A 16,400-nucleotide genomic window follows, 5' to 3' on the forward strand; every position below is an offset into this window, starting at 1 on the left:
AAATCAGAGAACTGGTTTCCTTATAGAGAGAGTCAATTTCACTAAGTAAGATTATAAATCTCCACAATAAACGGCCAGCAAGTGCATTAGGTTATGAGTTCCATCCAGAGATCCACGATGCAGGATTATAAAAATGTCAGATCTATGAATCTAAAGTTATTGATACACAAACAAACACTGAGTTATGAATCTAAAGTTATTGATAGCACAAACACAAAAATGAGTGATGGTATATATAAATATGGCAGTATGGCACGTGAGTTATCGCTTGACAAAACAACACTGCTCAACTCTGAAGCTTTACATTTAATTTGTGGAGAGAGAGAGAGAGAGAGAGAGAGAGAGAGAGAGAGACAGAGAGAGAGAGAGAGAGAGAGAGATACAGAGACAGATACAGAGACAGAGACGGAGAGAGAGAGAGAGAGAGAGAGAGAGAGAGAGAGAGAGAGAGAGAGAGAGAGAGAGAGAGAGAGAGAGAGAGAGAGAGAGAGAGAGAGAGAGAGAGAGAGAGAGAGAGAGAGAGAGAGAGAGAGACAGAGAGAGATACAGAGACAGATACAGAGACAGAGACGGAGAGAGAGAGAGAGAGAGAGAGAGAGAGAGAGAGAGAGAGAGAGAGAGAGACAGAGACAGAGACAGATACAGAGACAGAGACAGAGACAGAGAGGGAGAGAGATGTATACATTGGGGAGGGTCTCACAACAGAGCATGCAATGGCTTATTCTCCTTCTCTCTTGGGACTACCCTTTTACCGTTTTACGTGATAAGAATCTGACTCTGAACAGATGAAAACTGTCTCACACTTCTCATATGGGTACAAGTTTGCACACACAAACACACACGCACGCACACACGCACGCACACACACACGCATGCGCGCACGCGCGCACACACACACACACACACACACACACACACACACACACACACACACACACACGCACGCACACACACACACACACACACACACACACACACACACGCATGCGCACACGCACACGCACAGACATGATGTCATGCTGCGGTGGTCACTGCTCACACAATGCTCTCTCTGTTTTTACCAACCACCGTTTCGGTGGTCACCTCAAAAACTGGACTATGAATAGGCCTTTAGATCAGCTATTTTTGCCAAATGTTTGTCTATTTTATGTCCAAATGTTTAGCTACTATATAGGCTATGTCATGAATATGGACACCAGGGTTGATGTGTAAAGTAGACACAGGTGTGTGGACATAGTGCTAGTGGTTGTTTGATTTGTAAATCGAGGCTGCAGCACACTGATGTAATAAAGGGAACCATGGGGGGGTCTAGAGAGAAGCCCCTCACAGCCAAGCCTTGAGCATATGGACTCACCAAGACCTGGCAACAAGTTGGTGCCAACTCTAGTCAATAGGTCACGGTCACACAGGCTGTGCGTGTGTGTGTGTGTGTGTGTGTGTGTGTGTGTGTGTGTGTGTGTGTGGGTGTGTGTGTGTGAAAGAGATTTATTTTTGTCTTTTACCACAATAACATCTGAATTCTGTAAGAAAACGGCTAGTCGGGAATTCTCCTTTAAAAGAAATATTAAACCACGTAGGATTTGACAATGCATAATGTGTGAGCACTGAGCAGGTGTGCACATTGACACAGTTCCATTGATGTTGGCAGGCCGATGTCCCTGGAGGCTGCATGGGGTAAATGATCCTGTCTGTCTTTGTCCCGGACAAAAGGACACAGGGTGACACAGAGTCACAGAGGACATAAACCTGGGAGGGACTGACGCCCATGCTGTCACTCCCTGTCTTAACCCATTTAGAACTGAGGACAATTATAAAAAGGCATACCTTCTAAATCCCGAGTTTTCTGAAAAAACTTAGGAAAACAATTTACAAGTTAGATTAAGCAGAGCAAACACAACAACCAACAACATGGTATATAGTTACATGAGTACTGTAGAATGCAAAGAGAACAATGCAGTGCCTCAAAGAAACTGGGTGAACATCAAACCTAGAATTTGTATAAACAATATGCTATCTAAACAAAAATTTTAACATGCCCAAATATAAATAACAAAAACATGTTAGTAAGTATAAGTAACTATATCTCCAAAGAAAATCAAAATAGTTGACTAGAATAATTTCTTTACATTGCAGGTTGCACTGCTCTGTTATGTATAAGTTTACTCATAGCATGATTCAGGAACATCTGTTGTCAGATGGTAACCTATACTCTCTCCTATTACCTGTGTGCACTGCATGGATTCTATGCTCAGTGACCAGTGAATTACATTACATTGGCTCTAGTGTACTATCTACTGAGGGAGTTCATTCGAAAAGCTCAATATATAATTTCCAGAATATGCTCATTGCTCAATATGTGAAAGAGCACGGAAAGTTACCAATTTGTCACCGTCAGTAAATGCGTTGAATAAAATCCAATAGTAAAACCAGGTAATACCAGTCAGATGTCTCATTTTGGCAGAAGACCCGTCATCTCACAGTGTGTTGTGTAAATCAGAGGTTCCCAACCACCCGTACATGGACGGTTGCCGGTCTGTGGGACATGTAGGCCTACCACCGCGACATGTACCACCGCGAGTAGAATGCATATAACCAGGATTTTCCAATAAAGTTTACACGGTTTAACTTGTCAGGCTATTTACACTGTAAATAGCCTGAGAAGTCAAATTGTGTAAACTAAATTTCACAAGGCAACAGAACAGGTTTGAGTTTGACTTACGAACGTATCTAACCTACAAAAATCACACTATAGTGACACAGACATGGTGTACTCTTCACTGATGCAGAGGTGGATAGAATGTCATTTCATGTTGGTATATTCATTGCTTACATAATGAAATCCCCTATTCAAGATCTGTGATATTTACACTAAAGGTAGCTGCTCCTGTTTTGCCTTTGCTGAGGTGTAATTATGCACCAGGCAGCCCTTTTTTTTTTTTTTTCAACAATGTATTTATTTTCCTTTTTTACACACAAATGACAATACAAATATACAAAAACAAAACAATGAACAGTACAAGACAATTACTGATATAAAAAAAGCAAAACAACAATAACCAAAAACAACAACAAAACAAAACAAAAACAGCACTACTCCTCTTCAGCTCCATCCATTAAATGTGACAAATTATTGTTCTTTATGTATCTTATAAAACGGCCCCACACCTCCTGAAACATTTCTTGTTTGTCCTTAAGAATGTATGCAATCTTTTCCAAAGGTAAACATAAAGACAATTCCCTGAACCACTGTGTAATACTTGGTTTGTCTGGCCTCTTCCAGGTCAATGCTATCACTCTCTTAGCTTGTAAAATACATATATCTATAAACAATTGTTCATTACGCTTTATCTTGTGTCCCTCCGGATATAGACCGAGCAGGAAGAACTTTGGTTCTGGTACAATATTTATTGACACCAGGCAGCCCTTTTAAGTAAAGTGTATGTTGGATTAGATAGACAGACAGAGCCCCCCCGAGGCACTTTAGCTCTGCTATAAATCTCTCTACTCAGCGCTTTGATCACCCTGCAGACTAATACACCTGCATGAATAGTAAGGCCAAGGAGATACAAGATACAAGTCAGATTTGGAATTACAATTGTTTTTATTATTCAAATATTTATTACTCATAACCAACAGTCTGTGGAAATGGTTTTCAGAACAGCATGATAGGATGGGACAGACTGGTCACTGTCAAAGGGTAAACAAAAATAACAAATACAAGGGACAGTTTTTCACCGAGAATAAAAATAAGAATCACACACACACACATCCACATGCCACACATGTAGATATTATAATTTAAATTAGGCAATGTGTTTTTATGCTTACATTATAATGTGCGGCCGGTCGAGCTTCTAGTCGTTATAATTCAACCTCGTGCCAATATTATCATGGCAAAGTAGTCAAAGCAAACACATTAATTAAAATTAAACAGATGACACAACTGACTGAACTGAGTCAACTGAGATATGTCCAAAACTGTTACTTTTCAGGATGCCAAAAATTGCAGATCTAAAAGCTCAAAGCGTGTCGCTTCACACCACGTTTCAAGCTTGTGGATCTGCTACTTTTGAGACGCTGTAGTATGATCACGCAAGGCATTCATTGATAAAAATTACAATATGTTTGTAATAAATGGCTACAGAGTAACAAATACAAATTTTAATGTAACCTTAATACCGTGTCCGATGAGCAATCAAAACCAAGTTCAGTTGACTGCCAGGCAGCTCTTCCAGCTGAATAGGAGATCAACCATGATACCGGTATAGTGCATTCACATCATACAATGACACGTATACAGACAGGGAGACAGTAGGCCTATATATATCCATAAAGATACAGTACATACAGCATTTCCATGCATCCATCATAATATGTGATTATATGTCTGTGTGCGTAGTAGAGAGAGACCTGCAGGTAGTTAACACGGAATAGTTCAAGGCTTTGTATATTTCAAATGTTTGAAAGCAGCAAAACATACAGACCACTGTGACACAGACAGACAGCTCTATAGAGCGTCGCAGTCCCGCCTCCTACCCTGGACCAGGAAATGAATCCCAATGCATTTTCCTCATAGACATTTCGTAAAGTATTTATTTAAAGACCTTTTAAGCGTCGTACGAAGCCAACTCGAGTCGTGACAAATCATGACAACACACACAATATTTTGGACCAAACAAATAATTACATAGAAGAAAAACAACAACAAAAAAGTGTTGTAACCTGCCGTTTTTTTCTTCTTTCTAATTATTTTTTCGCCCCCAAAAATTGTGTTTGTTGTCATGATTTGTCACGACTCGAGTTGGCTTTGTCCGCGGCGTAAACGTCTTTAAATAAATACTTTCTGAAATGTCTATGAGGAAATTGAAAGGAGAATCATTTCCTGGTCCATGGTAGGAGGCGGGACTGCGACGCTCTATAGCCCTGCTGTCCATACAGGCGGGCTGCAAACAAAGGCCCCCAGACCGGAGAATCACAGAAAACATTAAAGACAGACAGATCTTAACAGGCGACAACATGGATACAAGAAGGCTGTGTTGGCTGGTATGGTACTGAAGAATCCACAGCATTGGATCCTTAGAAAAAGGCAACAAACGCTATACAACAGTGACCAAAGATTGGTATTTCGGGATACCGTTGCTGTCGGGCAGAAACCTATCTCCATATTCTAACCTTTTATGTTTTATTTTTTCTATAAATAGAGCACAGCAGTGGCCATGGTTTTCTGGACCCACTGAAAAAAAAATTCCCCATAGAGATTTACAAAGATATTTATATCAATTATTTTAAGCCTAGAATCCAGCCATCCAGGACCATGGTGAATCAACACCTTTGATTCTGTGAAAAAATACTTTTGTAAATCTCTATGAGAAAAAGGAATGGCCGATTTTTCAGTGGGTCCAGAAAACCACCACCCACTGCTATACTCTATTAAAGGAGCATTCAGTGATTTGGGTGATTTGGAAAACCACCCAGTCCTCCCCGGTAACAAAATGTGCACATGCACGCTCTACAGTGGGGGGAAGTGCAACAGGCCAACAGCATGTGCACCCCAGTCGATCATGATTGGCGGAAGGCCCCTCTCATCCTGATTGGATGAAGGCTTTGCCACCCGCCACCAAAACTGAAACTAGGGTTTTTTGACCCCAGGGGCTCACTGGGGACAGGGAGGAACTCCTTATATGGTCAGCACACTCTATAGTAGGGAGGATTATCCAGAAAAAAAGAAAAAGGTGATATTTGAATTAAGTAAAATCTCTGAATATACCTTTAATGCCCTACTTGATCATACTACGTCACCACACGAAAGCATCAAAAGTAGCAAAACATTTGCCGTTTTTGAATTTGAAATCCTGAAAAGTAACAGTTTTGGACATACAGAATGAGGTTTCTACCCGGCAGACAATATACAATGTCAGGGTATTTAATAGACAGAGCATTGGGGTGTTATAAAGACTGATTTATACTGATAAACAAGGATATACAAGCTCACAGTGCATTGCATCCGCGCTGTGTTTTGTAGATCTTCTATTTCCGGCGTACGATAGTGGGGCACGGCCAAGCATAAATGGCATCTGCGCTGAGTAGACCAGAGCCTTGAATCCCAAAAGCAGCTTTTATGAAACAGTTTAAGCCTCAGTAATAGTGCTGCACTTTATATTATGTTGGATGGAAATAATCCAGTAAAGATTCTTCCAGGAAGCACTGTTGGTTTTCGGTGGCACGGTTTTTACAATACTCCTAACTAACTAACATGCTGCTAAGATATAGTCTCTTTATATAACCAGTGTCACCATTACTGTATAATGGACAACAGCACAGTCACTAAGATGTAATAGATTTACTTCTCTAAATCTAAATCTTTGGCAATATAACAAGCTACAGTTGGTTTGCTACAAGTTGCTGCTTGCATTCCCTTTAATCTGGCATTATAATAACATTAGAATTTTCCAGGATTGTGTGGATTATGAAATTAGGCCCAGACATTTTGAAAATGCAATGTCACGAGACGGTATGCTGTGCTGCAGAGCACGAGAAGCTGCAACCTGCCACATGTACATACAGTACATGAAGCTGCAACATGCCACATAAAAAGAGAGAGAAAAAGCGAGAAAAAAAGAGAGATGTATGCCACATGTATGTTTGATACCAAATGTGGTATAGCATTCTTTTTGTATATATGAAATCAAATCCCTGGTCATGCCCAGTGAGACAAAAACATGATATACTAAGCACAACAGGGTTCGATCGCGCCTCAAGCCTATTTTAGGCTGGTCCGGTGCATGTCAGAAACAGGACTGGTATATACACAGTAGTGGAAGGAAGGCGCTAGAGCAGTCTCAGACAACCGACAACGTTTCAATGTCACTACATCTTTGTCAGGTCTACCTGACGAAGATGCTGTAGTGACATCGAAACGTTGTCGTTTCCGAGACTGCTCCCGTGCCTTCCTTCCACACGATATATTGCCGTTTGCTTTCGTACAGCACAAATTAGCGTAATTTAAGAGCATGTCAAATGTTTCCAAGGATGAACACAGATTAGACAGAAAGGATATGAATTCAGATCAAGAGAGCTTAATACCGGGGCGCCCACTGCCCAAGTGGTCGAGGCGCATGCCACATATACAGTTGGGTGCCACCGATATTGTCCCTTATTATTTGACCCATTTAGGCCTGACCTCAACATTTTAAAAAATCCTTCTAAATCCTCCAGTTTTCTGAAATAAATATTTTCACGATTTTTCAAAAATAGCAGACCTACAAGCTCGTAGCGCGCCACTCGGTGGCGCGCTATGAGCTTGTAGATCTGCTATTTTTCAATAGCTAAATTATAACATAATGTTTAAAACACCAAAAGGGGTTCCCGCCCAAAATGGGTTAACTGTCCTTTTGCGCAGATCACGCAAACCTCAGCAAAAAGAAAAGGACAATATCGATGGCCTCCAACTGTAGGCTTTTGGCCTGACAGCGGTGCGTGCCGCGTGTTCGAGTCCCGTTCATGACCACCTTTGCTGAATGTCTCTCCCATTCTCTCTTCACGTGATACTATCAATAAAGGCAGAAAAGCCAAAAACAAATCTTTAAAAAAAAAGGTTAATATCAGTGCATGTTTTCATGGAGACAACTGTCAAAGCATCACAGGCACAGCTGCCTGCTAGTCTGCCTAAACATCATTCCAGGATGATGAGATATATTTTCATTCATTCTGTGTTGTCGTTTTTAATAGCATGTTGTTTGCCTTCGAGCAGTGGCTCTCAGTGGGAAATCAAAATCAGTTTAACCACTTTAACCCAATGAATAGGCTATTTGAAAATAGCCGATCTACAAGCTCACAACACATCACAATGTGACACATTGTGGGCTTGTAGATGTTTTTTAATTTCCTATGGTTAATGCATCTTAATTTGGGGGTCCTTGGCATAAAAAACATTTGAGGACCCCTGGCTTAGAGAGGGAGACTTGAATCCCTCTATCTACCAGCTTAGAAAATCGTGGTTGGCATTTACAATTAAAGTGCACATAAGGCACTTCACATTCAGTTGTCTGCTGCTTAGTGGCCCAACAGATAATCAGTCTGTTTTGGGTCAGGGCAGCTCCCAGGGCTTAAGGTGAATAACATTCTATGAATGAAAGGTGCTACACAACCAAACACATTATTAACCCCTACCTTAACTAGTACAAAACTAACCTTAGCGAGTACAAACTTTAGTTAGTTCTGATAAATAATAGGATGACAACAAAGACAATGGTTGGGTTTTGTTCATGACAGCTCATTTCTCCTTCTGAGAAACAGGCCTACATTATTTGTCAGAGTGTCCTAGCTAGGAAGCAGGTCACAAACCAACAAAGCGTATTCTATTAAAATGTCCTCGAGTTGAACTCTATACCTGCTTAGTGCTTACTCACTGTGTAGTGTAAACCTCCCTGGATGAGTTTGAGATAAATGAATGAACCTCTATCTATCTGCTGACTCATTTTAATTAGAAAGTGCAGGCTATTATGTTCCGACAATGAAAGTGGAACTCTTTATCATGCATTTTCCTTTGATTGCGTTAATTTGGCACGGAGATATAGTGGCACACAAAGCACATGAAATCAGATTATTAGGAGCATTTCAACCAACATCACGCACTGTGTGCACTGACTATTCTAGCTAATTCATTAAGATGTTATTGTAATTACCTTGCATTTCAGATAGATATATTTCGCTAATTGGATGTGTGTTTGCTTTGCCTGGATTATTTATAGGCTAGGACAGTGGTTCTCAAAGTGAGGGACCCTCAGGGTTCCTTAACGGACCCTTATAGGTTTGTAACTCTGAGAGTGTAAGTGTAATTTGAACACTCTCAGAGTCAAGGATCCTTGAAATTAAAACAGTTTGATAACGACAGGGCTAGGCTATACTCTGTCATGATCAAGTCTGTGTCACCCTGTGTGGCTTGGAATTCAAATAACTTCGTCCGATTGTCCAACTAATATGCCTCTGCACATCTCAATGTCTTTTATCCAGAGTCAGAACGAACGGCACCAGGGGCCCCCGGGCCTCCGTCGGCGCCGGGAGCGCCTCCTCTAGAAAGCGCTCGTTGTCCTCCTCGATGGCAAACTGCAACGTCTGCGTCTTGTTGACGCAGTAGATGCGGTCGCCGATGACGGCGCAGCGGAACGGCGAGGGGCTGTCGCGGGGGAACGAGGCGCCGTCGTGCCACACCTTCACCACCGTGTTGTACTTGTGCACCGTGACGACCCCGCCGGCGTGGCCCTCCTGCTGCTGCTGCTGCTGCTCGCGGCTCACGTCGAAGCGGTACACAAAGCTCCTGTGCGCCACCATGTCCGTGGACTTCCTGCGGCTGTTGTTGAACGGGCACTCCTCCCACTCGTCGCGCCGGCTGTCGTAGCGCAGCAGGCGGTAGAAGAGCGAGCCGCCGGACACGAACAGCTCCCCGTGGCAGGTGGCCACAGCCTCGTGAGCCACGGCGAACGCGCCCTTGGGCAGCGGCGCCACGGGGCTCCACCTGTCCACATAGGGTTGCCACAATTATTACATAATCGCCTAATGGCGATTATTTGAGGTGATCGCAATTATTTTGTCATAATCGTGTCCATGTTTTTCTTCTATTCACCTTTTTTTAACCCATTTAGACCTGAGGCCAATTCCAAAAACACCTTTTAAAAGGTTTTATGAAATCCTTCACATTGTTATTGAATTAGTTTTTTAATCATCATGTTGCTATATGAGACACAGAGGTGTATGAAACACAGAGGTAGCTCCCGGCATGAAAGGTACTGTATAACAAACAAACTTATAGATTACATCAGGTCTAAAATGAATTAAAAAAAAATGCCAGTAATTTCTTGGTATATTTCAGTTCATTGTCATATCTGCCCTGTGCACTTTTTTATTATGAATCCTAAAAGCCAATGTTAAAATTTCCAATGCCAAAAACACAATTAAAACCGTTAAATCGCAATTATCTGTGTGACAATTCATCATCAACTTAAATGGTGTACTTGTTGACAGCCCTACCTGTCGGCGCGCGGGTCGTACCGCTCCACGGTGAACAGGCACTCGCCTCCGATGGCGTACAGGTGTCCCTCCATGGAGACCAGCTTGAGCTGGGAGCGGGGCTGCGTGAGCGGACGGACCTGGCTCCAGTGGTCCGTGGCCGGGTTGTAGCAGAACACCGCGGCCGAGACCTTGCTGCTCTTGTTGTTGTTGTCAGCCTGCTGCTGCTGCGTGCCTCTGATCCCGCCTGCAGTGGACGGTGGGGGGAAAAGCACTCAAATGTTTTACTTAAGGCTCATTCATAGTCTGGATTTTCGGTGACAACATGACGTCACGAGCCGCGGTGAAGAGCAAACCACCGCCACCGCCCTTCTCTCTGTTTTTACTCACCACCGCTCAACGTTATTTCAGCTCCGGTGGTCACCTCACCACCAGAGCGGTGGTCACCTCACCACCAAAAATCCAGACTATGAATGAGCCTTTAACCCTAGTACACTAAACCTGGGTGATTTGAGTCTACTTGTGTAAAACTTAAGTACATGTACAGACCTGTGCCCATCAGGCACCGGCCTACTTGGGAACGATGCAAGTTGGGAACAATGAAAATCGGCATTACATACCCCACACTAGTATGCGGTCTGTTATATCCGTTGTCATACCACTTAACTGTCTGTCTGTGTAAGTCCCTGTGCAGTGGTAAACGTCTGTGGAGAATGTGTGGGAGAATGTCTGAAGAGTACTGCAAACTGACTGCGAAAAGTGGATAGACTAAATGGCAGGTGTGGGGAATAAGGGGTTGCCATGGCAATCAATTGGCTCAGGCAGAGCCTGGAAATTGCACAGGTGTGGGACTTCTCATTAAGTCCACTGGCAGAGCCTGACCAGCCTTTTCTGCATACAACCGACTCAAGGTCGGGCACTGCACTCCCTGTGGTGGTGTCTGGTGTGAAGTCGGTGGGGCAACCGGTTCTCGAATTAATTACGATGTGGATTACAGACATTAATCATGTGACAGACATTACATTACATGTGGTGCATTTATTGTAAGATATTGGCTAGTTAAAATGGCTGAAAATGGCTGAAATGTATATAGAGCTAAAGTGGGCAATGTATGTTTTGTAATAATAATCAAAATCTGCAAGTAACTAGTAACTAAAGTTCATATAAATGTTGTCGAGTAAAAGTACAACATTTCCCTCTGAGATGTAGTGGGAGTAGAAGTAAAAGTATTGGAAATTAGAAATATACTCAAGTTAAGTAATGTGTATACAGAAAGACCTCAACACTGTAGGCGTATACTTGAATACATGTACTTAGTTACTTTCCAGGCAGCACCACTGCCAGCCAGCCCACCTGCCACGAAGAGGTAGTTGTACATGGTGCACATCCCGGCTCCCTTTGTGTGGAGCAGCTCCTCCGGCATCTTGGTCAGCACTTTCCACTCCTTTGTCTGGCTGCAGTAGTAGAAGATACAGCGGCTGTGCGTTTGCGTCTCCTCCACGCTGACCGAGGACTGGGAGGAGGAGGAGGACGACAGCGGGCTCTGGGGGCGGCTGCTCTCCCGGCTCGGCGGTCTGCTGCTGCTCCCATGCACGCGGTCGTACACCTCGTTGATCTCGGCCACCGCCAACACCCTGTTCCCCCCCTCCATCCTCCGCGCCAGGATCTCCTCTCTCTCGGCGCCCGTCAGGCGGCCGTAGACGCCGGGCGTCCTCAGAACGTGCAGGAAATTGTCGCTCATGTACCTGTAAACGTCCTCCTTCAGCTCCGCCAGCCGCTGCCTCTTGGCTTTTGTCAGAAGGTCGTAGCAGTTTTCTGCGGTGATCCGCTGCTGCTGCTGCGGCACTGCGGGATCGATCGATGGGGTTTTATCCCCGGTGATATTATTATCCGTGGCATTTTCTTTGCCGTCCTCCATTTTTTTGGCGGTGCAACAATAACACGGGAATATCTTAAAAAGTCATAAAGAAACTCCACCCTGTCTGTCACTCACTGCATGCGTCTCGACTGATCAAAGCCCCTCGATCTCTGACTGCTCTCTTCTCTCTGAAGTTCTCTTCCCAAGAGATCCGTTTCCTCTTGGCCTGCCCCGCTGCCCCTGACACGTTTTTTCCGAATAGGCAGTTCCTTCCACCCACTATACCCTCTCTCCTCTCCGGTTCTGTTCTGTCTGGGATGTGAAGCCGCGGGTCTCCGTCCGTCGGTGTGTGTCCCCGATCAGCTGGCTGCTGTCTGTGTGTGACTATGTGCGCCTACGTGAGGAGCGTAGAAACGAATCTCCACCCTTTACTTCGCCTGGGAGGGAACTCCTTTTATTAAAATGATTGGGATTGTACTGTCGCCGATTCTTTTCACACGCAGACACATCCTACTTCTTTTGTACACTGCCTACCAGGGCGTTGGCAGTGCGGTGTGGTAACCTACTGCAACTAAATAAAGAAAGAGTGTATAGGTTTGATAACAACAGCAACAAGTCACATTGTGTGTGATGCTGTGTGACTCCTCCTAATTGTCCGTTTTGTGAATGGGAAAATCATTCATTTGATTTTGGATAGGTTTCTCCTTTGCCTTTGTCAAAATAATTTATGTCAAAATGTAGGGCTTGTCCACTGTGGGATCTTTTGGAAAGTCTCCAGAATCTCCACAGTCAGATGATGAAACAAACCGTGTACCATTATAATAATAAACTAGAAAAAGTGCCCCTCAGGGCACAGGTATCCACCAGGGCAGGTCAGGTTGTGACCTCCTGGTGGCGCTATAATAGGCCAATGTGAAAAGGGTGCCATTTCTTCTTACGCCTTGGATGGCAATAGGATGATTTGAGGCATTTTGTTCCAAAAATGTGTTTTGCAAAAATACACCTGTTGGTGGCGCTATAACAGGCCAATGTGAAAAGGGTGGGATATATTCCTCATGCAGCCTAGTAGGAAAGTCCATGAAAGATTTCACGTGAATGCGTCTGCGTTCATGATTTGAGGCTTTTTGTTCAAAACGGGCCAATCCTGCAAACTTTGAAAGCTAATGTTAGCCAATTAGGATGGAATCTGAAATATCGGACAGATCCGTCTTAAACACATGACTATAGAGATACTGTGTAACGATTTGCGTGATTTTTGGACAGAATCTGGAGGAGTAATATCAATAAATGTTTTTTACAAAAGTCGGCCTCCTGGTGGCGCTATAACAGGCCGTTCTGGAAAATGTGGGGCAGAGGTTCATCGTTGGCATCCAGGGAGTGTGTGTGCAAATCGACTGGGTTAGCGGGGCCGGAGATCAGCTGGTAACAGACGGACGGATGGACGGACGGACGCACACACACACGCACACACGGACGGAGTGCAAAACATACTCTCTCCCCATTACCTCGGGAGACAATACAATAATATGAAATATAACAATACAAACATGACAGTGTTCAGCACCATGGACAGCATCGCACTTGCCCCCATAATAAGCACCTGACTTGGAATGAACAACTTGTCATTTGATTACCATGTCATAAACCTGTTCAGATGGAGCACAGAGAATTTTAACCACACTGAAATGCTCATTGTCTCCACCAGGCCGAAGGCATGGGGAGAGAGTATGTTTTGCACTCCGTCCGTGTGTGTGCGTCCTTCCTTCCTTCCTTCCTTCCGTCCGTCTGTTACCAGCTAATCTCCGGCACCGTTGGCCCGATCCATGCCAAACTTTGCACACACAATCCCTGGATGCCAACGACGAACCTCTGCCCCAAATATTTCTCAACGGCCTGTTATAGCGCCAACATGCGGTCGATTTAGGCAAAACACATTTCTGTAGATTACTCGTACACATTTTATCCATACATCACACAATTCGGTATACACTATCTCCATAGTCATGTGATCAACACGGATCTGCACCATTTCCCATCTTCCTTCCTGATTGGCTAAGATTCACTTCCAAAGCTCACATGATTGGTCCGTTTCGAACAAAATGCCACAAATCACAAACACAGTGTGCAATTTCCGTGAAATTATACACGCACATTTCCACTAGGCTGAGGACGACATGACACAATTTATTTTCCAAACCAGCCTCATGGTGGCGCTATAACAGGGCAATTCCTGTTTTTACCTATAACTGCATCGTTCTGTGTACAACTTTGTATGTGCACTCCCTAGAGGCATGGAAAAACATTTTCCCTGCATCCCTCCACATCTGCCGGTTATAGCGCCACCATGAGGCCGATTTCTGCAAAACACATTGTTTATATTAGTCGCACAGATTTCCTCCAAATCTCATGCAAATCGGTATACATGATCTCTGTAGTCATGTGATCAAGACGAGTCTGTTTGATTTCTCAGATTCTACACTGATTGGCTAAGATTGCCTTCCAAAGTCTTCGGGAGTGGCCCGTTTTGTACAAAATGCTGCACATGTCCTCCATCCAGAATTCTATCCTCAGAGATGCTATGAGTGATCTGACTCTGCATTTCCTCAACACAATGAAGACAATTGTTGCAAAAAACAAACAAACATGTTTATATCACTCCTAAACATTTTGCCAAACATCACACACACTCCTATCCTCCTGGTGGAGACCTGTGCCCAGAAGGGCACTTTTTCTAGTTTTATGTCGTATTATGTTTTTTGAAGGCCATATTTGATGTGTATCATGTTTTCAGCCTTGCTACAATGCTTGATAGATGCCACACACACATGCACACATGCACAGTCTATCGCACGCACGCACGCACGCACGCACGCATGCACGCACGCATGCACACACACACACACAAACAAAGGGGAAAAACATAACACGGCGCATTGAGTTCTTCAGTTAAAATGTATTATTGAGTACTGTATAATCAGGCTTCAGCCTGCTGATCCGTGTCTGCTGTATACAGCAGGAATGTCTGCACCCCACTTACACGCCTGACCTCCTGTCTGCACTGATCAGATTGGTTGACATTATAAAGTTGCCATGGTGTTGTTCTCTTCTTATGGACAATGACATAACAAAGGTCACAGATATACTGTATACAGTAATGTATACGTCTCCTCCTGTCAAGATGTGTGATAAGGACTCGGCCAAGTGCAGACGGAGGAGGCAGATTCAAGTAGGCCTACAATGAATTTATTAACTCATTAAAATGGCAAAGCATCTGTGTCATTTATTTGAGCTAGCCTATATATAATGAATTGCATTTTTATAGCGCTTTTCTATGTACTACGTGCCTACTCAAAGCGCTTACGATGATTCATTCATTCATACATTGGGAGGTGAAGCGGCGAACAGTCGACGCCAGCGTCCTCACTTCCCACTTCCCATATAATAGCTACTAATAATAATAAAATAATAAAACTTTATTTGTATAGCACCTTTCATGACATGAAATGCAGCTCAAAGTGCTTTACACAAAAAAAGAAAAGAAAGGCAGGGCATAAACAATACAATGAGGACATGAATAACATTTTTTTTTAAAAGACAAATAAATCAATTAAAAGCAAGGGTGTAGAAGTGGGTCTTGAGCTGAGCTTTAAAAATGTCTACAGAGGCTGCCTGTCGAAGGTACAGTGGGAGTTTGTTCCACGCCGTCGGCCCGTAGAAGCAAAAAGCTGCTTCCCCGTATTTTTTAGGTGCCATTTTTTTAGGCAAAGCGAGCAGGCCAGCAGACCTTAGGGGGCGGTTTGGGACATATTTCGGCAGGCAGTCATGTAGGTAGGAAGGTGCGAGACCATTGAGAGCTTTATAAACAAGTAAAATAATTTTAAAATCAATCCTAAAAACAACCGGAAGCCAGTGCAATGAAGCCAAGAAGGGAGTAATATGTTCTCTCATCTTAGTTCTAGTTAAGACTCTGGCTGCTGCATTTTGGACAAGTTGTAATCTGTCAGTTGTTTTCTTAGGCAATCCAGAAAAAAGTGCATTGCAGTAATCAAGCCGAGAAAAAACAAAATATGTTGCTGCATACAGCATACAGCAAAACTCTCAGGATTTAGAACAGTCAGTGATTTAGAACAGTGTTAAACGTGTTGTGATGGACACCTGCGCTCCTTCCATGCTGGCCATGTCCAGAGTTCCACCGGAGTTGGTGAAAAATGTCAAAGACACAGAATGCAAGCAAAATGGAAATCCGAGACAAGACTCAGAAAACCAACACGGAACAGAATACAGGAAAATGCAGACAAAAATAGCTAACACAGGGAACACAATGTAACAGTGCTTAGGATCTGGCAGAGTGAGTGGGAAGTGACCAGTCTTTATAGCAGCAGGCCTAACGAGGTAAGGTAAGAGGAACCAGGTATAGATGGACAGGTAACAGATATGATGGGAATGAGCTCAGCTGCATGGAATGTTGGAGTGGCCAGAATAGAGGGTATGCGTGTGACATCATCGTACCTGGAAGTTATGCGGGAACGCCCACTGA

The 16,400-nt window shown here is 43.6% G+C and overlaps 1 protein-coding gene across 1 annotated transcript; it reads right to left on the reverse strand.

Annotated features, from left to right (window-relative positions):
• Positions 1–8,462: 8,462 nt before the first annotated feature.
• On the reverse strand, positions 8,463–12,281 carry LOC306937498 (kelch repeat and BTB domain-containing protein 11-like). The gene is made up of 3 exons (XM_079521322.1): positions 11,359–12,281; positions 10,027–10,252; positions 8,463–9,514 (listed from the first exon to the last, which is right to left on the reverse strand). The coding sequence occupies exons 1-3, from the start codon at positions 11,921–11,923 to the stop codon at positions 8,995–8,997; spliced, it is 1,311 nt and encodes a 436-aa protein (XP_079377448.1). The 5' UTR covers positions 11,924–12,281; the 3' UTR covers positions 8,463–8,994.
• Positions 12,282–16,400: the final 4,119 nt, after the last annotated feature.

The sequence above is a fragment of the Electrona antarctica genome (assembly GCF_951216825.1).
Source record: "Electrona antarctica genome assembly, chromosome: 14".
Taxonomy (NCBI): domain Eukaryota; kingdom Metazoa; phylum Chordata; class Actinopteri; order Myctophiformes; family Myctophidae; genus Electrona; species Electrona antarctica.